At 55.8% G+C, this 20,077-nt stretch overlaps 10 protein-coding genes across 10 annotated transcripts; 3 read left to right on the top strand and 7 right to left on the bottom strand.

Annotated features, from left to right (window-relative positions):
- Positions 1-84: 84 nt before the first annotated feature.
- On the bottom strand, positions 85-2,235 carry WHR41_07120 (uncharacterized protein; the record flags this gene model as incomplete). The annotated part of the gene is made up of 1 exon (XM_069375725.1): positions 85-2,235. One exon carries the CDS (start codon positions 2,233-2,235, stop codon positions 85-87), a length of 2,151 nt encoding a protein of 716 aa, XP_069226925.1.
- A 546-nt stretch (positions 2,236-2,781) lies between these two features.
- On the bottom strand, positions 2,782-3,873 carry WHR41_07119 (uncharacterized protein; the record flags this gene model as incomplete). Its single annotated transcript, XM_069375724.1, has 1 exon — positions 2,782-3,873. The coding sequence occupies one exon, from the start codon at positions 3,871-3,873 to the stop codon at positions 2,782-2,784; it is 1,092 nt and encodes a 363-aa protein (XP_069226988.1).
- A 397-nt stretch (positions 3,874-4,270) lies between these two features.
- WHR41_07118 (uncharacterized protein) lies at positions 4,271-5,142 on the bottom strand. The gene is made up of 3 exons (XM_069375723.1): positions 4,940-5,142; positions 4,470-4,887; positions 4,271-4,408 (listed from the first exon to the last, which is right to left on the bottom strand). The coding sequence occupies exons 1-3, from the start codon at positions 4,987-4,989 to the stop codon at positions 4,373-4,375; spliced, it is 504 nt and encodes a 167-aa protein (XP_069226989.1). The 5' UTR covers positions 4,990-5,142; the 3' UTR covers positions 4,271-4,372.
- A 579-nt stretch (positions 5,143-5,721) lies between these two features.
- Positions 5,722-6,589, top strand: WHR41_07117 (uncharacterized protein). Its single transcript, XM_069375722.1, has 2 exons — positions 5,722-5,889; positions 5,980-6,589. The coding sequence occupies exons 1-2, from the start codon at positions 5,813-5,815 to the stop codon at positions 6,353-6,355; spliced, it is 453 nt and encodes a 150-aa protein (XP_069226952.1). The 5' UTR covers positions 5,722-5,812; the 3' UTR covers positions 6,356-6,589.
- Positions 6,487-6,888, bottom strand: WHR41_07116 (uncharacterized protein; the record flags this gene model as incomplete). Its single annotated transcript, XM_069375721.1, has 1 exon — positions 6,487-6,888. The coding sequence occupies one exon, from the start codon at positions 6,886-6,888 to the stop codon at positions 6,487-6,489; it is 402 nt and encodes a 133-aa protein (XP_069226953.1).
- A 221-nt stretch (positions 6,889-7,109) lies between these two features.
- On the top strand, positions 7,110-8,486 carry WHR41_07115 (uncharacterized protein). The gene is made up of 2 exons (XM_069375720.1): positions 7,110-7,320; positions 7,376-8,486. The coding sequence occupies exons 1-2, from the start codon at positions 7,200-7,202 to the stop codon at positions 8,269-8,271; spliced, it is 1,017 nt and encodes a 338-aa protein (XP_069226950.1). The 5' UTR covers positions 7,110-7,199; the 3' UTR covers positions 8,272-8,486.
- Positions 8,487-9,423: 937 nt separating this feature from the next.
- WHR41_07114 (uncharacterized protein) lies at positions 9,424-11,219 on the top strand (the record flags this gene model as incomplete). The annotated part of the gene is made up of 2 exons (XM_069375719.1): positions 9,424-10,562; positions 10,776-11,219. The coding sequence occupies 2 exons, from the start codon at positions 9,424-9,426 to the stop codon at positions 10,897-10,899; spliced, it is 1,263 nt and encodes a 420-aa protein (XP_069226951.1). The 3' UTR covers positions 10,900-11,219.
- A 194-nt stretch (positions 11,220-11,413) lies between these two features.
- On the bottom strand, positions 11,414-13,060 carry WHR41_07113 (uncharacterized protein; the record flags this gene model as incomplete). The annotated part of the gene is made up of 1 exon (XM_069375718.1): positions 11,414-13,060. One exon carries the CDS (start codon positions 13,058-13,060, stop codon positions 11,414-11,416), a length of 1,647 nt encoding a protein of 548 aa, XP_069226990.1.
- Positions 13,061-14,506: 1,446 nt separating this feature from the next.
- Positions 14,507-16,506, bottom strand: WHR41_07112 (uncharacterized protein). Its single transcript, XM_069375717.1, has 4 exons — positions 16,150-16,506; positions 16,022-16,097; positions 15,509-15,966; positions 14,507-15,437 (listed from the first exon to the last, which is right to left on the bottom strand). Exons 1-4 carry the CDS (start codon positions 16,321-16,323, stop codon positions 14,598-14,600), a joined length of 1,548 nt encoding a protein of 515 aa, XP_069226991.1. The 5' UTR covers positions 16,324-16,506; the 3' UTR covers positions 14,507-14,597.
- Positions 16,507-18,172: 1,666 nt separating this feature from the next.
- On the bottom strand, positions 18,173-19,954 carry WHR41_07111 (uncharacterized protein; the record flags this gene model as incomplete). Its single annotated transcript, XM_069375716.1, has 4 exons — positions 19,611-19,954; positions 19,502-19,547; positions 18,680-19,439; positions 18,173-18,617 (listed from the first exon to the last, which is right to left on the bottom strand). Exons 1-4 carry the CDS (start codon positions 19,893-19,895, stop codon positions 18,173-18,175), a joined length of 1,536 nt encoding a protein of 511 aa, XP_069226954.1. The 5' UTR covers positions 19,896-19,954.
- Between the last annotated feature and the right edge of the window lie 123 nt (positions 19,955-20,077).

The raw sequence follows: 20,077 nt of genomic DNA, 5'->3' as shown, positions 1-20,077 counted from the left end.
GGCATACAAGAAGAACGACGCCAAAAGGTTCAGCCAAAGGTAATAGTAAAGGTGTGGTGCAAATTAGATCCCACCAGGCCCGAGTTATTGCTGCGGTTGTTGCTGAGGGTAGTACATCGCCTGTTGCATATCCATGGGGTAGTAATAGGTTGCCTCGGGCGCCGGTGTCGGCGGCGGGAGGCCCGGCATCGCGTACGAGGGCACGAAGCTCTCAGCAGGCTGGTAATGCTCTTGCGACGTTTGTTGCTGAGCTTCCGACGCAGGAATATAGAAGACCATGCCGTTGCTTTCGTGAGCGACCATACCAGACGGCGCTGCATCTTCCCGTTGTTCTCGCTGCCCTTCCTGAGCCTGAGTCCGATCGTGCTGTGGTTGCGACAAAGGCTGCTGCGGCGGAGCCATGTAACCCTGGGAAGGAGGCATGTACATTTGCATTGGTTGCGGATAATACATGCCATGCTGCGGTGGATATTGCGGGTAGTACATCGCCGGCTGCTGGAAGGCCTGGGAATTCATCGCATTCTCAGGGATTCCGGATAGGGGCGTGGCAGCCTGGTGTGACTGATTCTGATACGCGTAGTGCGGCTGCTGGGGATAGAACGGAACCTGAGCTTGGTGCGAGCCAGCAGATTGCTCTGCCATGTGAGTTGGGAGTTGGTTTTGGAACGGCTGTTGCTCGTCTGTGGGAGTTCGTGACTGGTGCAGAACCGCTGGCGACTCGATGCCGGTGACAGAAAATTGTTTCTGCGGCCTGGGCTGATGCACGGTCGACATGGGCGTGTTGAACAGCGGCGCGTTCTGCGGTAGCGGGTATGTATGCAGAACCTGTCCAGTCGGCGTTTGATGTCCAGAGAGCGGGCCTGCGGGCGAGGTGCCAGTTGAGAGAACCTGACCGTTGTACGGCAGCCGAACGACGGGCCTAGCCTGTCCGCCAAACCCACTTGCAAAAGAGACCGGGGAGAAGGTGTTGTCCCGGGCGATAGATGATCTCCTGCTCGGCGCAACGCTAGCGGAGTACATGCTCCCGCCATACATACTGGTCCGTCGACTAGAGTATCCGTAGCCACCAGTGTTGCGATGGTAGTTGCTGCTCCCAAAGCCGCGCTGGTTCGGGCGCATTTGCCGCGGTATGAAAATGAAAGATCGCTCCATCGACGGGAAAATATATCTCGGACCCAAACCAGGTATGAAGACTCGTACGGGCTTGTCCCTTCGCAAAGGCGGTCTGTGGTTGGGCAGCCGGATGTACTTCTTGATGGAAAGTTCAGAGCCCATCTTGGCAGTCTTCATGCCAGGCAAAAATACGCGAGCTTGACCTTTAGCGACAGGTATGGTCACGTCGAAAGAAAGCGTAGGCGGCGGTCCAGGTCTTGATGCTTGTGTTGGGAGGGCGTGTCGTGCGGAAAGACGCGATGCATCGTCGCGTTGCTGCTGCTGCGAGACCGCGGGCTTGTTCTGAGCTCCAGGGCCCGATTCCTCATTAATAACTTCATGGAGATCGTGCTTCCAGGGCATCTCAGACGCTTTGTCTTGTCGCTGCGCAGGATTTGGCGGCGTTCCAGAGGCTCCGACCTGCGGTATTCCTCGCCCTCTGCCCCTCGCAAGTGCACCTCGAGTCGGAGGAGGGCCCTGGCCGTTGGGTGCCCCGCGAGTGTCGTGCATGAAGAAGTTGCCGCGGTTCGGTATGAAGGCAGGGTCGGCGCTCCGTTTCTGCTTGTATTCCTGGTGCTCTCGCCTTTGGCGGTCGACAGGTCGCTCTGCACGCCCGTTCCCAGCTTGTGACCTGCTGCCCGAAGGAATGTGTACTGGCTCGTCCATGTCTCCAAATTGAATGGCGCCTTCCCCAGTGTCCTCAAGGTTCATACCCTTCATCATCGCCTCCGTATCCGCAGTAGCCTGGAATAGGTTTCCCTGCCCCGCCGCTCCATCAGCGCTCTCGCCCCTTTCTTTCTTGCCGCCCTTGTTCCTAGGCTTCCGCGACTTTTTCCCAGGTCGCGTGCCGTTTGCCGATCCCTCCCGCTTCTCTTCCACAGCATTACCATTCGCGCCCTGCACCGCTTGTCCATCGCCGGCGCTGCGGGTCTCTTCGTCGTCGCTCCTCTCGTCCATCTCCGTCAACACCGAGCCTTCGCTCTGCGAGTCGTCCACCATCACCGGCCCTTCGTCATCCTCGCCTTCCTCGTCCAGGCGCCGGCGGCGGCCGACGAGGGTTTTAAGCGAGCGTCCAGCAGCCATGTTGACACCAGGAGATCAGAACTAATCGTGTGCGCGGCCGTCAAGATGCAATTAGGAGGCGCGATGGGCCTAGGCAACCTGTCGCCAGCCGGAGATGGTAGGGATTCAGGAAGGAGAGCGCAGCCGGGAACGCATCCCCTGATTCATCGCAGTTGTCGCGATCCGATGCGCCGCTCTGCGTCGTTCTCCTACGCACTTTTTGTCGTTTGTGAATGGCGTGGGCGTGTGTGCGCTCCGAGGGAGGCGACGTGTTCTAAGAAAGCAGCAAGGCGCGAGTAAGTTCACGGCAGGTCCAGACTCGAGGTCGGCAGCCAGCCCGCCGGCAGCGCGGCCAAGGAATTTGGGAGCTCCTTCGTTTCGGGTGGGACGTCGGATGAGGTGAGCACGCACGTTCGGTGAACGACGACATGCCACGAACTTGCATTCTTGACACCTCTCTGTATCTTTTTGACTACGGACACATGTACTTGATCTCAACTATGCCCTTGTTTCTTCCAGCTCAGCACTTCACGCAGAATGCCACATCGAAAATGCCAACTCGCCACCTCACCTGATGAACAAGTAGAGCGTGCCAATAGCAAGAACCATGATAAGCGTGACCACGCCATCCGTGATGAGTTGATCATCATCCCACAACGACACAGGACTCTCTACTTTCGCTGACCCATCCGCCCTCCTCACCAACTGCTGCTTCAAGCGCTCTGCCTCGTGTTCAACAATAAGTCTCGATTGCACCAGTTCCGCGAGCGCGAGTTGGACCTCTCCGGTGGAAAGGCATTCGAACACAACAAGCATACGAGGTTCGTAGCAGGTCTGGGGATCGAGTCGGTCGACTTGCGCGATCCACTCGCGGAGAGAATCGGCGGGCATGTTGGCCATGTCGTCGAGTAAAGTTGCGAGGATTGCCAATCTGACTGTCGCTACTTGCAACATTCCGAACGCGTACTCCAGTCCGTGGCGTAGATCCTCGCCCGAGAAGGCGGCATGCGGTAGTGTGAAATACATCATTCCGCGATGAGCGTCGCGGATGAGACCTCGAAGGACGGTTTGCGCCGATGAGCTGAATATGGGAGCTGGTGAGAGTAGTTCCTCCTTATTCGTCATTGCATCTGAGTTGTGAATGACGGACTGATCTGTTTCTGAGTCGTAAGTTGTTTCGATGTAGGTCGAGGCGACCTGGGTGTCGCGCGGCTCGTGACCAGGTTCGTCGTTGCGCTGTTCGAGGAGCTTGATAAAAGGATGTTCGTCAATCTTTACGCCTCCTGACGAGCTCCCGTCGGATGCGCTTTCAGTATCCGTAGGTGCTGGATCGGACCTCTTACAAGGAGTCGGAACCTTTTCGGTGGTTTCAGTTGAGGCGCCTTCGTCGCCATGCGAGATCTCCTTGATCAGGCGGCTCCATTCACCACTTCCCCAGTTCAGAGGCGTTGACTCCTTGTTTGCATTCAAAGGCGTCTGAGGCTGCGTAAGGGAGTACTGATGAATTGCTGTAGGGTCGATCGATTCTGTGATGGTTGTGATGGGAGATCCTTCTTTCTTGCCTCTGAGTATGTGGCCTTGCGGCGGCGGCGTAGACGGGGAATCGCTACCGCTCTTCTTACTGCTGAGCTCTGCGACGCTTTCGCAGTTGTTGTCCATGTTAGAGCGGTGGCACGATCGAAGAGTCTGAAGGCGCGCTGAACGCGCTGAATGAACGTCCACAGGCGTTGTATGAGCCATATTTCAACGGCGCTGAGCTGCTTCGCAATTTGCATTGTGTGAAGGCACCAAGAGCTGGGTGAGGTGAAAGGAAAGTTGCAGCAAGCGACGGCAGGCGCGACCTGCCGCCGCGCGGGCAGTCACATCAATTGTTTGCAGACTTCCCACGAACTACCCGAAGAATGAACTTCTTCAACGGTCTCCAAGGAAAATAATCTGCAGGTGACTGTCTGAGAAGCTGGATGATCAGTAGGAAAGGTTCTAGGGTTTCACCGCATAGCAATTGGTACTCTGTTCCACAAAGGAGCCAAATGACTTTACAAGAGTTTGGAGCAGATTTTATCTTTGAGCAAACATTTTTATTCGTCATAGTTGACATGTATGTCTATCGTTCCACGTTCCACGTCACGCTCTCACCAGTGTGGGCGAGGCGAAGCACTTAGAGCTTGCTGAGGATCGTCTCGGCGGAGGAGACCTGTTCGCGCGCAGTCAGTCCCAAATCCTTTAGTGTTAAGAAGACGTGTTGGCAAGCATACCTGAACCTCCTTCGGAGAGGCCTCGTTCTCAGCGTAGCTGACGGTGCCATCCTTCTCGATGATCATGGCCCACCTGCCGTTCCTGTCGCCCATGCCGGCGTCCCAGCCATGCTTCTTGGAGAAGCTGGAGTCGCTCATGAAGTAGACCTTGGTGTCCGGGGTGCAGCCGTTGACCTTGCCCCACGCGCTCATGACGAAGGGGTCGTTGCTGGCAATGACAACGACGAAGTCGACGCCCTTGGCCTGAAGCTTGTCCAAGTTCTGAAGGTAGGGCGGGACGTGGAAGGCTTGGCAGCTAGGAGTGAAAGCACCGGGGACAGAGACGAGGACGACCCTCTTGCCGGCGAACTCCTTGCTGGCATCATAGGACTGCGGAAGGCCGCAGGCGGTGGGGTTAGGGTCGGTGATGGGAGCCCAGCTGCGATTGCCGTCAGCCAAGTGCGTGGGGGGTGCACATGCAGGATACCTACTCGAACTTGACGTCCGAAGGGAACTTGTCGCCAGCCTTGAGGGGAGCCATTGTGTTGTATGAGAGTGTCTAGGTATTGAAGGTTTTGTGAACGTGGGGTTGATGAGAAGAGAAGTGGATGCGAAGTCAGGGAAGCGGTATGGATTATGGAAGCACTTCAAGTTGAGCAATGGCCAGATTGAGAAGCTTATCGAAACACCTCAATGGCCGATCTACGGCGGGCTCAAGTTCGGGCTCGCTGGCCAAATTCCAAATCAAACCTCAGAACACGTTTATCACCGGAGGGGCAGACACGAGGGGTCAACGCCAGCGAGCCAGACAACAAACACCCCACCAATGACGAAATCGCTGAGCTTCCGACCTCGGCAGCATTCGGACCTGGATCCAGCCACGAAGGGGTGCTCTAATAGGTGCAATAAATGTAGCAATAGGGGACGCGGCCTGTTTTCATAATGCCAGTGGTCTCCAAAGGCAATCTTCGACAGTTGAGTCTCGCCGGGCAGATCACAAGAGGTTCTCGGGTTTTGTATCACCCTCGCCGTTGCTACAAGATCATGCATAGAAGAAATCTAGGAGGGTAGTCGAACATCAGACAGGTTTTGAATTCAGATGATGTTTGGAGACTATCGTTTATCGCGATCGATGCCTTAGGAACTCGAGTTTCGACATTCCGTCATCTACAGCTGGAGCTGGAGCTGGGAGTTCTTGTAGCAATGAAACGAGCAGTATAATTATAGCGAAGCCGGCGGCGATGCTTACAAGCGTGCAAGGGTCATGGAGCTCTAAGCACTTTCCTTAGGCCTCGTCAGCGTGAGATCTATAACACTGCTACATCCCAACACCAGAGGCACCATACAAATCATCACAATCAACCATGGCACTCGTACCACCTTTCAACGAAGAAACCGCTAGGGCCAAAGTGAAAAAGGCACAGGATTTGTGGAATGCTCAGTGAGTCTTCCCATATCTAAATTGTTCAGAACTGTCTCTTCTCTTCACACCAACCACTCCGCATTCTCGTTCTATAGTAACCTCTTCAAGGGACCCTGTCGCGGTCTCCAAAGCGTACACCGAAGACTGCATCTGGCGCAACCGCGACCAATTCTTCACTGGGACCCAGCCCATCATCGACTTTCTGACCAAGAAGTGGGATAAGGAGAAGTCGTATCGCCTGCGTAAAGAGCTTTTCGCCTTCACGGGAGACCGTATCGCCGTGCAGTTCTGGTATGAGTACCAGGACAAATACGACGGCATGAAATGGAAGCGTTGTTACGGCCTGGAAGACTGGACTTTTGCCGAGGATGGTCGGATGCGGAAGCGGCAGATGAGCGGCAATGATATTGAGATCTCTGAGCGTTGGTTCACGGATGATGTGGTGGACGTGAACTCTGTCGACATCTCTGAGAAGCATTGGTGATCGCAGCGCCTCAGTTCCAGGCGAGCAAGAAGATTACCAGGGCGCCGGAGAGTAAAGCGCGTATTTCGTACGCTTGAAGTAGCATAGCCTTGAGAAATTGTTCTCTTCTAGGGTGCCTTTCCATCGCCTTTTCACGCTGGAGGGGTATCGTGAACAACAACCAGCAAGAATTTAGCGTCCGGCACCACGACTAGCTCATTCTTCCTCGTCCTCAATCGCAGCAGCTTAACTTCATCACTTTCTCCATTGAGCTCTTCCGTCATTTCGCCCGCACTCTTCACAAAGTTCCAAACCAGCCTCGCGACAGCGTCGGCGTTCCTCGTGCCCTTCTTTTTGCCTTCCGTATCCGTGCCGCCAATGCCGTTGGGGACAGATTCTCCTTCCTCTGATATGTCTTCGGCGGTAATGAGACCTGTCGAGCGCACGATTGCGCCTGTGTCGCGAGAGAGGATGAGGGTGCTTTGCACGCCGGGTCGGGAAGATAGACGCGCAAGCAGTGCAGCGGTCTCCTCTGAAGGTGAGGGTTGTTGCATTATGTTTGACTCAAATCTCCAGCAGCAGCTACCAAGTCCAAGTATAAGTCGTATGTCGAAACGCCAATTATGTGTTTTCTGGGTTGCGGTGGAAATACAAGGTAGCAGGTAAATAGAGCTGACTGGACCCTTGTCTTCGGAAGGCTGCATGGCTGCTTCCCAGCGACAGCCAGCGGCTTCACGCCAAGGCTTCGGACATCTTTGCAACAAGGCGTCTTCGACTTTGACCAAGGATATTCACGACAATATTTCCACTCCGGCGACTACAGCAAAGCATTGGCATCTTGCAACATACGAGCTGATCGTGCAAGATGACCAACTCCAGCAAGAAGAAAAAAGAGAGGAAGCAGGATTTCCAGAAGCAAAAGCTAAAAGTCGGAAAAGCGAGACCAAAGAATACCAACGCCACTGATACTAGCTTCGCCGCAAAGTGTACGTATTTATTACTGCCTCGAATGGTCTGCACATGGGTACTGATGCACGATAGCGATCGTTCTCAAGCAACAGAGTCTGAGCGAAACCAGCCGTGAAGCCAGCGCCATCTTCAATCACAACCTTTCTCTGATTGGCAGCAAAAACGATGCTCAACGAAAAGATGCTCTATCATATTTAACCACCGCAATCTCCACCACTGAAGCCCCCTGGCCGCAACCGCCATCAGTCATCATCGCCAAAGCCCAGCCCTTGATCCTTGATGGCACTCCTGCGGTCCGGGCCCAATTGCTGAAACTCTTCAAGGCCATGCCTCCTTCTCAGCTTGGCCCCCTCGACGGGCTTCTTCTCTACTCTCGTGCTGGCATGACACATCTTTCTACAGACATCCGAATCACCGCTCTCGACACTCTAGACTGGCTACTGGGGGCCAACAGCGATGGTGTCGTCAGCTGTGCCGGCGGCTGGATCAAAACGCTCAAGACTTTTCAGAACTTGCTCTCTTGGACTGCCCAGGGCTCGAAACTCACAAGCGCGAGCGGAGCGAAGTGGTCCAATACCAAATCTTCCGGCTCGCTGGGCAGCAACAAGCTCCTCGTGCACCAGGTTAGCACTCTGGCCAAATTCTTGAGCGCGGGCTTGACCAGACGCGCGAGCGATCCGGACGTTTTGGCTGTGAAAGCGGCGCAGATGTTCCCCTTGTGGCATACAGACGCGCACGTGTTACCGGCCAAGAGCAACTGCTACGGCTACCTGAATTTGTTCGGTGCGCCGCGAGACCTCGAGAGCGAGATGTACGATGATGCCGACGAACGGATTGAAGCCCTGCATGAGTCGGGACTCTATGACATTTTCAAGTATGGAGTGAGCGAGATTAAGAAGGAGGGTGGCGAAGTTGGGCGTGTTGCCGCTGGGCTTGACAAAGCATTGAGACTTGCCGAGCAGGGTTGATAAGACTCGTTTTGCAGCAAACACAACACATGCTTCACAGCCTCGACGGAAACAATGCTGCAAGTCCGCCATCAATTCCACGTACGGACGCCATTCGGTGGAGGCTGCGCCGGAAATGACCAGCCGATCCTGTCTGTCGCGCATAAGACTTGTCGTGCGAAGCCATTGACACCTTTCTGCAGCATCGATATCTACTGAGGAGCCTGCCACGCTCTTCAATGGATATCGCAGAGACATTGGCAACTCGGGCGCGAGCATTTAGAACTCACGTGAGTGGAATTCTAGGGTTCTCGTGAAGAGATGTGGAGCAGAAGAAAGAAAGCTTGGACGCATAACGAAGGATTCGCAGACGTAAAGGTGAGATGACCCGGGTCTTGCAGCATATGGATGCCTTTGAACGAAGGAGGATCGAGAACCATCATTCTGATCATTCATGGCTGCCATTCTCCGCCCGTCAGTTATCGACTGTTGGTCCTCACAACAGTGATATCTACCAATCACTTCGACTCAAAGAATACGTTCCTGCGACATAGTCTGCACAGTACAAGATAGCAACAATCACAATTTATTTGCTACTACGTTTTAGCGTGAAACATATGCACGGCGACGTCACTGCAGACGCGAATGTCTCACAAGTCGTGACCCTAGCAGCGATCATGGGCAAACCTTTAGCAACCAGACCGCTGCCAGTCAGAGCCGAACACGACTACATGCAAACATTTCCAGGATGGAGCTTTTGTGAAGCTTCAGGGTGGCGCGCTATAGTAGTGTGCGTTAACGGTGTGCCAGCCACCGCTACGATGACGATGACGGCGTTGCGTGGAGGTTGCACAAAGTTCCAGACCGACCGCCTCGCGATCTTGCTACGGTAGGTTGCACAACTTCAGTCATTCATTCACAGCAGTAAGCACGTGAGAGCGCTCCATTCTCAACACAAGTGAATCGGGGCCGAGGCGGCTTCCAGTAATCGCTACCGACTGCCTGCCGCGTGTTTCCTGCAGTAGCTCAGGGAAGGAAGCTGCGTCAACCCGCAGCAATTCCGCCACGCAGGAATACCTTTTGACAACTGACACCACCTTTGCGAGTGTTCTTGCTCGGTCTCGAACACTCGATCTTGCAAACCCGCTCAACCATCGTCATCGATAGCACACCATGGAGAAGCTCGTGCTTCGCGGTATTATGTACGGTGCCGACAAGATCCCGGACAGTTGGTTTGACAAAGTACCCGGAGGCTTCTACAAGGCAAAAGAACAGGAGCGACGACAGGAGAAGCACGAAAAGGATGAACGCCGCCGCTCGAGACGTGAGAGATCGCGTCGCAGACGCCACAGTGACGAGTACGAAGACCGCCGACAGCGCTACGACGATGACCGCGAGGAAGCAGAGCGATTCAGCCGCGCTGCCGAGAGACGTTCAAAACATGCACGAAGCAGAAGTTCGTATGATGGGAGAAACGACTACAATCCCGAAAACGACAGGCGCGACCGCAGACACGCAGGTAGAAGGAGAACGTATCACGAAGACGACGACAGATACGGCTACGATGACGGTTATTCGCACCCTGAGAGCTCAAAGTGGAATCATGCGCCAGATGACCAACGTCGCGATTCCCATAACATTGCAGACAAGGGATCTCCCCAGTTTATGGATCCGCAGCAAGCTGCAATACACAACCGCAACGCAGCAGCCACAGCAGCAGCCAGTGCCGGCACTGCAGCCGCAACGGCCCAGCAATCGCAACGATCGACTCCAAGTGTAACTCCCGCAGCGCCTAGCTACGTCCCATATGCCCACATCTACGGACCCAGCGCAGGGCCATCACCAGCCGGACGCCAGCCATTTTCGCCGCCACCAGCCTCATCCATCGGCTCCGTGCAACCCAACAACATGAATCAACTCTCGCCTCCAGCGCCCTCAACAACGTCCTACGACTACCCACCCTCCACTGGCCCCTACGATCCCCGCAACTACCAAGACCCCTACAACACCCAGCAACCCCGCAACCAAGACTCTCCCTCCCACCGCTCCCCCTCCCCCTCCTTCGAAAGCACCACCTCACCCCCACCCCGCCGCACCCGTAGCGAGCGCCACCCTCCCCACGCCAAAGACCGCCCTCGTGGCAAATCTCTATCCCGGCACCTTGACCTCTCACAACACGGAATCGGACACAGCGCCGTCGGCGCCGTCGCAGGCGGCCTGGTCGGTAGCGGGATAGGCAAGGGCCGCGCGCCGGCCGCCGTGGGAGCAGCGATCGGAGGCTTGGGCGCCAATGCCCTCGGAGCCAGCCAAAGGTTCGTCAACCCCAACAGCCAGTGGATGCCGCGGTCGCCGCCGCCGGGGCCGCCACCCTCGTCGGCCGGCAGCAGATGATGATCTTGCGTGACTTGGGGTAAGAGATTCAACAAACGCGCCTGCTCGCATTACCATTCAACATTCGCGAGGCGCTTTCTCTACCATCCCTTACTCCTTTTCCACGCGAATTCTTGCTGACATACCTCCTTCAGACGCCGCGACGACCGTCGCAGCTCCGAATGGGCGCGAGACCCCGATATGACCGCCCGACGGGAGGCAAGGATGCGCGCTCGTCGGGATTCAGAGTATGATATGCGCGATAACCGCTCGGAGTAGGAGTGACTTGACACATGATGGTGAATAAGCGTTGGAGAGAGGGCCAAAGTCCTCCGGAATCCTGAGAGGGAAATGCACGGCGGTTTCTGTTGAGCGGCGAATGGTGCTTGAGAGCGGGTTTTCTGGGAGCCTTTTTTGATGTTTAGCGAAGAACGGGGTCGTTTGATTAGCGAAAGCGTTGACGAGTGGTTTCTGTTTTCTGTGGAATGCTTGATCACTTTGCCAGGTCAAAGCTGATGCCTTATCGGTGAATGTGATGAATTTGAGAATGTGATGATTTTGAGCTATCGGAATCAATAGCCCCCCAAGCAAAACACCCCCAAACGCTGATCATGGCAAGAATGAACCCAAGTGCTTTTAACGTCCATTTGCGCCTTGCTCGCTCGAAGAAAATGCCCATAACACCACTGAAACAGAAAAACAAAAGCTATGAAAGGACTAAATGCAAGAAATAGGAATATAGAAAGTAAATGCACAGGACAGTGACGAACCAGAGGAACAGGCTATTACCGCCCTATTCTGGCCTCTGGAACCGATTGTCCAAGTAGCTTGTCGACGGCGGCTCGCGGGCCTGATCCGTACTCGGGCGGGCAGACTGGCTCTGCGACGTCGCGGCCTCGGACTCGGCCTTCACCTTGTCTTCTGGGGTGTCAAGCTCGCCGCTCTCCAGCCTGTTGGCGACGTCGTCGGCCTTGCGCGGGTTGCGCATGACGTAGTCGAAGAACTCGCTCTCCTTCTGCAGGCCCTTGCGCTTCCATAGCGTGCCGGAGTAGTTGACGGGGCTCTCGCCGCCCTTGAAGATGCAGCCGTCGTACGCCAGGCCGCCGACGAGGCCGCCGACCATGGGCGCGACCCACGCGCCCCATATCCAGAAATTCTTGAAGTCCGTGAAGGAGTGCAGCGGGTAGCCGACGGCGAGCGCGGCGAGGCGCGGGCCCAGGTCGCGCGCTGGGTTGAAGCAGCCGCGGGTCGTCCAGCCGAGCGCCATGCAGGTTGTCGTGATCATGAGGCCGATGATCAGGGCGTGCATACCGGCGCCGGGAGGGGAGTTGCCAGAGTCACCGAGGGCCAGGATAGAGCAGGCGATGACGGCGCTGCCGAGCATTTCGACGCAGAAAGCCGTTCCGACGGAGATGTAGTCGGCTTGCGGCTGCGTGTAGAAGTTGACGCCGGTCGTTTCGGGGATCAGTGCGCCGTCGAGGTGCATGATGCTGTCGTAGTGCATCGCAAAAGCGAGTAGCGCTCCGACAAAGGCGCCAAAGATTTGCGCTAGCATGTATATGGGAATGCGTCTGGCCGGGAACCCTCGGAAGATGGACAGCATGACGACCAGCATGGGATTGAGGAAACCACCCGATGTGCCACCGGCGATGTAGATTCCGATCATGTCCGCAAGACCCCATACCCACCATACAGTGTTCTGGTTGCCCGATTGACTTTGTGACACATAAACGCTCAAGTTGGCGTTTATTCCAAGGAAAATAAATACCGACATGCCCAGGAACTCAGCCAGAGGTCGCTGAAATTTCATCCTAATGTTGGCCCAACCATTGAAAGGCTGGATGTCGGGCGGGTAAGAGGGTGGTGTCTCATGACTCATTGGCTGGGGAGGCGGGAGTTCACCCCCCTGCTGGTTTTGCTCGTGTTTCCGACGCTTGAGAGACTCCTCTTCGCCAATCGAGCGAGCGTCGTCGACGGGATCGTGATCGTCGCCCTCCCGCAATTCGTCAGCTGCTTCGATCTGAGGCGCGCGTTCGGTCTCGCCGTGCTCATCTGGTTTGACGGTGTCGTGTTGGTCGACGCCAGGTCGCTTTCGGCGCCACCTGACAGTCCTCGGAAAATTTCCCGCCAGAGAGAAGCCTGGGCCGTCATCGTCTTGTTGCTGCATCCAAGGATTTTCGTCCTCGTAGCCATCCTCGAAGAAGACGTCCCGATTCTTCGGGTAGGCGGGCGGACCGGCAAGGCCATTGGTGGCTAGCGTGTTCTGGGTAGGCTGTCGTGACATTTTGGCGTGTGTCGGCTGTCGTGTTATGCTGGCGTAGGTAGGGTGTGCGTGAGCAGTCGTTCTGCTCTGAGCAGTGTGTGCAGTGGGAGCTTCCTTGATAGTGTCCATTGTTGGTTGCCGTTCGTCCATCTGAGGACGGGGTTCGTAAGGCGGCATGACTGTGTTCTCACGGAATGCTGTCTGCGGGTTGATGAAGTTAATTAAAGGTTTGATTCACTGCAACTGCCGCGGTAATAATGATGAGATGTATGTTGGCGTTGTACGCCAATTGCCACAAAGGACGAACCAGGGCGCTGAAATCTTTTGCACTTGACGGGTTAGAATGGTGAACTCAAGTGCACTCATGAACTGAGGTTTCTGGAGTGAAGGATCTGGAGTGCCATATTATACCTGACTCCGTGAGGCGAGCGAAGATAAAGTCTGCAAGGGCAAGACTAGCGTCAACAGAGCTATGGGTCTAACGGGCACGCCAGGAGGCTTCGGCTAGGGTGATGGGAGAGGAAATCTGAATGGCAAAAGAACATCATGATGCAAAATCTCGGCTGCGCGGTTAGATTCCTACTGGAAGAGGTAGCTGCGCTCGCTGCGGCGAACGGCAGAGCGGTCGAAAGTGGAACTGAGAGGGTCGAAATTCGCAGAAAGGGCACGAGCGCTCGAGATTCGACGCGCAACGGTACCACTTCTGGTCACCCCACGCTCACTGCGGCATCACATTGAGCCTTTCGGTGCTCTGAATCGCGCCTGTATGCGTGTGCAATCTAGGGTTGCGCTTGTTGCGGCATCAATCGCGCCCGGATAGCGGCTCTGGTGATGCGGCTGATGCGTTGTAGTGATGCGCATCGATCGCTGTCGATGTTTTTGATTCAGGCATTTGCTGACCATTCAAGGACCATCATACGCCATATTCCCCTATCCTACGCGTCCTCCGCGCGAGAATCGGACATTCCGGTCATATTACGGCGTAGACACGACAGAGTGACGTTCACATGAAGGTTTTGCAAGCAGACTTTAGGCTCGGGCGGGACGGGGAGCGCTCGAGCGCAGGCTCCACTTTGCCATGCGCTCGACCATCAGATCTGCCAATTCACCATTCGGGGCGTCGGACTGCCACCGACAGGGCGAAGAATGCCACGCGAGCTTCATCTGGCAGGGTCAAGATCTGAGTTGGTAGGGTCGCGCTACCCCACGGTGGTGTTGTTCCCTGCCTTTCGGGCCACTCGAACCGCGAGAGCGTTACCATCTGACCCACACACCATTAAGCATATTTGGACGTCAGGTGTACTTCTCTCTTGTGCGGTGACATTGCTGTAAGCACGCATGGTCGTTGAATTTGTGCACACCCGCACCCATGATTGCCGATGTGAGCTTTTTCGCATCTGCCAACCAACCAGCTGAAGTTTTTGCCACTCACAATTTGCAGCGTTCAGCTCTGGTCAGACCATGGTGATTTGAATCCGAGAGCATGTACTCACGCTCAATCGAGATGTGCGGGTGGCCACCTTCCTTAGAATCGACCTGCAACAACATACATGTTCCATCACAGACACGCCTTTGCCACCTACGGAGGGAAGGTTCAGACGACAGACAGTCAAGAACAACAAATCATCGAATCATAACTTTCATTTCTCAAAATATCCCTAGATTATCAGGAGAGGACAGCAAACGACCTTCCCTTTACCCAGCCAAGATCCATCTACAACGAGTAGATGAAATCCGGCCTATTGTCACCCGCAACCCAGATCTGGTCCTCCGTCTTGCCAGCGTGCATGTTGTCCCTCGCACCGCTGCGCCTCTTGGAGTTCTCGCGCCTGAGCATGAGGTACATGAAGACGGTGCCGCCGAGCAGGAACACGCTCATGTAGCCCAGCACCATGCCGTGACCGGTCCAGTAGCGCGGCTTCTCCTCGACGAGGAAGATGTTGGACGAGACGACACCGTTGAGGTTACCGCTGCCGACAACGATGCCGATGATGACGCCGCGCTTGTAGACGCCCTCGATGTTGTTGCTGCACCACGACAGCGTGTTGGGGATCGTTGGGTAGATGCCGACGGCGCCGAGGAAGGTGCCGACGTACTGGATGGTTGGGTCGGCGCTGGCGATCAACATGGTAAAGCCGGCGATACCGATGACGACGACAATCATGTTGAGGATGGCTCGCTGGCGGGTACGGTCGCCGACATAACCGATGATAATTGTGAGGGTCGCGGCGACGGCGTAGGGAGGGACGGAAAGAAGCTGGGCCCTGGTACCCTTATGGCCCATTGCGGCGATGATGGTGGGGAGGAAGAGCGAGAAGGCGTACAGCGGCATCAGGCAGCCCATGTAGATAACCGCGTATCCCCAGCACTTCCAATCTTTCAGGGCGGCGTAGACATGGCGGCGATCATACTCCTCAGCAGTGTTGGACTGGTTGTCAGCCGCGAGACGGCGGCGCACGCGGAGGCGTTCCTCATGGGTGAGGAATCGAGCAGTGCCGGGCCAGTCGAAGACCATCCACCAGCAGAAGCAGCCAACGAACATGGTGGCAAGACCCTGTAAGCGGCGTCAGTGTAAGTTCGCATACGTCAGTGTAGGTTCGCGTGGAACCTTGGCAAAAACCTTACCTCAATGATGAAGATCCACGCCCAACCGTCCAGGCCTCCGATGCCGTCCATGAGAGCGATCGCAGCGGCGAGCAAGCCACCGAATGAGCCAGCGAGCGCAGCAGCCGAGAAGAACGTGGCGGCGCGAAGACCCAGCTCAGAACGCTTGTACCAGCAGGAAAGGTAGTAGTTGACACCGGGGAAAAGACCGGCCTCAGCGAGACCCAAGAACCACCGGCAGGCAAGAAGGCCAGCGTAATTCTTCACCAGACCCATCAAGGTCATAATCAGGCCCCAAAGCAAGATAATGGCAGTGAAGAAGACACGGGGTGTCAGACGCTTCAGCAAGACGTTGGTGATAGGCTCAGCAAGAGCATATGAAATGAAGAAAATCGTGAGAGCGTTGTTGTAATCGTGGCCAGCCATTCGAAGATCGGGCTCCATGCCCGCCAATCGAGCGTTACCGATGTTTGTACGATCTGAGGGTGTTTCAGATTAGCAAAGCTCGTTGCACGATGGCTGAGATGAGCTTACCAAGGAAACTGAGAAGGTAGAGCAAGCAAAGCCATGGGATGAGCCAGCGATCGATCTTCCTGACGAGTTGCTTGTCCTAAACGATTGTCAGCGACGGCTCCTCCATTCTGGCACAGTCGTATCCTTACGAGTGCAGCCCTCTCCTCAGGGGATTTGCCAGCATCTGGGTCCTCGAGGTCGTTCAGGCTTTCAGCGTGACCGCCGCCATGCTTGCCAACAATGGAGCCCTTCTCGACGATATCTCCATCGGAGCTGTTGACGTCCTCAGTGTGGAGATTGCGAGAGTCTTTGACGTCCGTCATCTTGAAGAATCACCCAAACCAAGGGGAAGTACAAAATGTGCAGAGAAGCAAACGGTGAGAACAAAACACCTACTTATCGGCGAGCGGATCTGGGGGGGATCTGCGCTTTATACGACCTCATCGTCCGGACCAAAGGCTAGCTAGCAGGAGCTGAGATTCCTTCCTGTACGCCCACATCGTACAGGCGGCGCATAAGGTGCCAAGGTGGGTCCCCAACGCGGCAGATGCAAGGAAGAGGCGCCTGGGGCCTCGCGAGGCTCGCAACGTGGGTGAAACGTGCACAGCCGCTAGCGACCAACCCCATGGGGCTCCCCATCTGGAGCGAAGGGGCCCCACTGGTTAGCCAATATTGAAGGAGCCCGCGCCAATGTTTTCTGGCGAGCGGAGTGGATTGGCAGAGGTGGTATCGGCGGCGTGCACGGGTCGGGTTCCATAGGTGCCAAGGAACGCCTTTGTCTTGGACACGGCCGAAGTGGTGTAGACTCCGGGGCAAGATAAGCACGCTAAGACGGTGCAATACATCTGCTGTGTTCCGGTGGACGCATGGACGAGCGGAAGATGGTTGCTAAGCATCGCCACATGGAGGGAGGCACCGCCTGCTGAAGGCAAAATGCGGTGCCGGGTGAAGTGGTGACATGTTGAGGCTGCAGCTGTGGTTCAGGCCGGCAGTGGAAGATGTGGTTGAAGTCCGCGCGCAGGCTTGGCAGACGGTGGATTTGGCTGTTGCATGGAGACCGACCACGTTTTACGAAGGGTCGAGACCGCAAGCCACGGTATATGCACGTGCAATCTGGACGGCTGGCCCGCAGACTGCCGCGGTCGATAAGACGAGATTAGATGTCCAGCAAGATGCAGCATCGCGTTCAGGCTGACTGTTGTCTGCGTCGAGCCCTGTGTGCCGGTGGGAGTACCAACCCCACGACCCGGGGTCTGGTCGCGCCACTTCATCACAAGTATCGGGCTTGTCGCTTCGCCTGCGCTGCGCGTACCTGAACACATGGGGATGAAGATGCAATGATACTCTTGCGCGGCCATATTTCCACAATTGGCGGCTAATTGTAGGTCCGACGGGAACTTGCGCACAAGGGTTCAGGTCTGTAGAGTCTTACGCGAACGCCCGTCCTGACAGCCCCCGGGGATTGGTCCAGGAAAGCGGCAGACTTTCGCACCCACAGCCCCAAGTTTTGCCATGGAACTGTAATCTGGCACGTCTCTTGGTATTCACGGTGACACGCAGCGCCGCGTGCTTTGGCGACATCATCATCCGGACGTCCGAACCCAGATATTCGATTAACCTCAGCAGCCCTTCTACCGCCGTTGTTGAGCTTCTTTGATGGCTTCGGTGTCGGGCGGACTTGTTCACGTGCCGGATCTTCAACGAAAGTATGCCCTCGGTCGCTCCGGGCGTGACCGAGGACTGAGACGTTTTGGTGATTCATGAAGAGTCTCGCCAGCGCCCCCTCTGCCACCTTGTGGGCATTTGTCACAGAGAGCTTGTCGAGACGACGATAACATTTTTTTGGCACCGAGGGATTCAATGTCAACAACCCATCTCTCTGCGGCAGCTCATTTGTCGTGGAGAAGATGGTTCCAGATCATGGTCATTTTCGACGACATGGCAGGCCGCCACCACAACGCTACGACAGCCACGAGAATGGCAGTCTCAGGACACCAAAATATGTGTATGATGTTTTAGCTGAGACTCAGAAATTCCCGTGCAGCAGTATTTCACCCCGTAAAGGAAAACGGTCAATTGTCCAAAACATAGCAGCCCTCGTCTCTAGTCTATTTGATCTATGCAGCCAAAAGATAGGCCACCCAGCATCTCGTACCCGCACTTTTCCTTTCATTATTGATGCAAAAACGTGATCCCATCCGGCGCATCCTCTCCCAACCCACAAACCGCCGCAAAGTCCCCCACCTGCTCCCCAAAATCCCCCACCTCCCTCCCCCTCCTCTCAACCCTCTCCAAGAACTCCTCCAGCGGACAGCTCCCGCCCGCTCCCCCCTCGCACCCAGGAATCGCCACGATCCCATCGTTCACATTGACTCGCACGGAGAGCTCGTCGCGCGGCGGCTCGCAGTAGACGTGGTTGGGGTAGAAGGGCGCGTTGTCCCAGCAGGCGACCGGGGCGGGGCAGGCGAGGCGCTCGAGGAGCACGCGGCCGCCCATGGGGACTACGTCGGAGGTGCGCCAGGTGCGGTTGCGGAGGGGTTGGGTTGAGGGGAGGTGTGGGGTCTGGGGGAGGAGGGAGAGGGCGGTTAGGAAGGGAGTTATGTCGCCGTCGTGGACGCTGGGAGAGGGGGTGTTAGTTTGTCTGTTGGAGGGCCTTTGGGTGGGGAGGTGGGTGTGTACAAGCTGAGGAAGAGTTCGCCGGCTTCTGGGCCGGAGCGCAGGAGGTTCGCCGTCGCGTTGAGATATAGCCAGCCTATTGTTGCGCCGTAGGGGTTGCCGGGGCCTGCTCGGTAGTAATGCAGCACGTCGCGAGCGTATTCGAAGCTCTCCCATTCGTCGTGGGTGAAGACGTCGCACCAAGGCGACGAGCCTTTGGCAAGCGTCTCGAAACCGCATATCTCTTGCATAGCGTATACCTCGTCCTCGGAGAACGTGAGACTAGGGTTTTCCTCGGCAAGTCGAGATGCTATGGCTGGGATATACGTTCCGCGAAATTCAGACAACATCCTGGCACCATACGCGTGCCCGAAGTCATTGACATCGTTTGCGTAGTCGAGGCAAGTATCACCCGGCGTAAGTGTATCAGCTCCGAGGTCGGACGTTTCTGGAATCACTTGCAATCGCGCGTGCCTTTCCCAGTCCAGGCCGAAGAAACCAGCGCCAAAGTATCGTGCTGTCTCTTCCACACGGTCAGATCCACTAGCCCAGAATGAGACCTTTCCGCGTGCCAGAGCGGCCTCCAGGAGATCGATGTATCGCGTTCTAAGCTTCACGCCGGTAGCGAAAGCTTCCAAGGTGCCGGCGTACGGGCCAGTGGAGACGAGATTCTCATAGTGTCTGGCGGGATCTTGTGTCAAGAAATTCCACTCGTTGGCGAATGACAGGGAGCCGTTCAAGCTGTGGTCGTGCTTTGCAATGCGGTGGTATAGGTTCAGCATCCCTGCAAAAGATTGTCTGAGTGACCTAAAGAAAGACAGTGATAGAGAGAAAGGGCAGACCTACGGAGGCCGGCTTTGACAGTGGGATATCGCTCTGCATGCCGGGACAACTACAGGGAGAGAAAGAAACGATCAGACAGTGAGGTAGAATCAAAAGGACTCGCTGCTCCTACCATGTGCACTTGGTCTACGCGACAATTTTCGGGAGCGGAGACATTGCTACTGATGATCCCTGATGTCTTTGGTATCCACGGACTGTTGCCTCCGAGGTGATAGAGTTGATCCCAGGACGAATTTGGATCCTTCGTGGGCTGAGCCGTCGAGGTGTGGTCATTATGGCAGAATCGTGAGCACCAGAGCATATGATAGGCGATCCCCTCGAAAGGCAACAGTCCGGCGTACAATATCACGGTGCAGATGGCAACCAAGCCAGACAAAATATAGAGCCAGACCGTCATTTCGCAGGCTCGGTCTGCACGCCGTACTCGATCAGGTAGTGGATGAAAGCATGTGTAAATCAATGAGCAAGCTTTTGCGAAGCGTGTCTTGCAAAACCGACACTTTCGACAAAACTTTGACAGAATGTTAAAATTGTTCACCTGTTGAAATCAGGTCGAAGGCGAGGCGCATGTTAGGAGCA

This window comes from Cladosporium halotolerans (genome assembly GCF_011745625.1).
Source record: "Cladosporium halotolerans strain TM138-S3 chromosome Unknown Sca31, whole genome shotgun sequence".
NCBI lineage: Eukaryota > Fungi > Ascomycota > Dothideomycetes > Cladosporiales > Cladosporiaceae > Cladosporium > Cladosporium halotolerans.
This window is presented reverse-complemented; position numbering and strand designations above follow the sequence as displayed.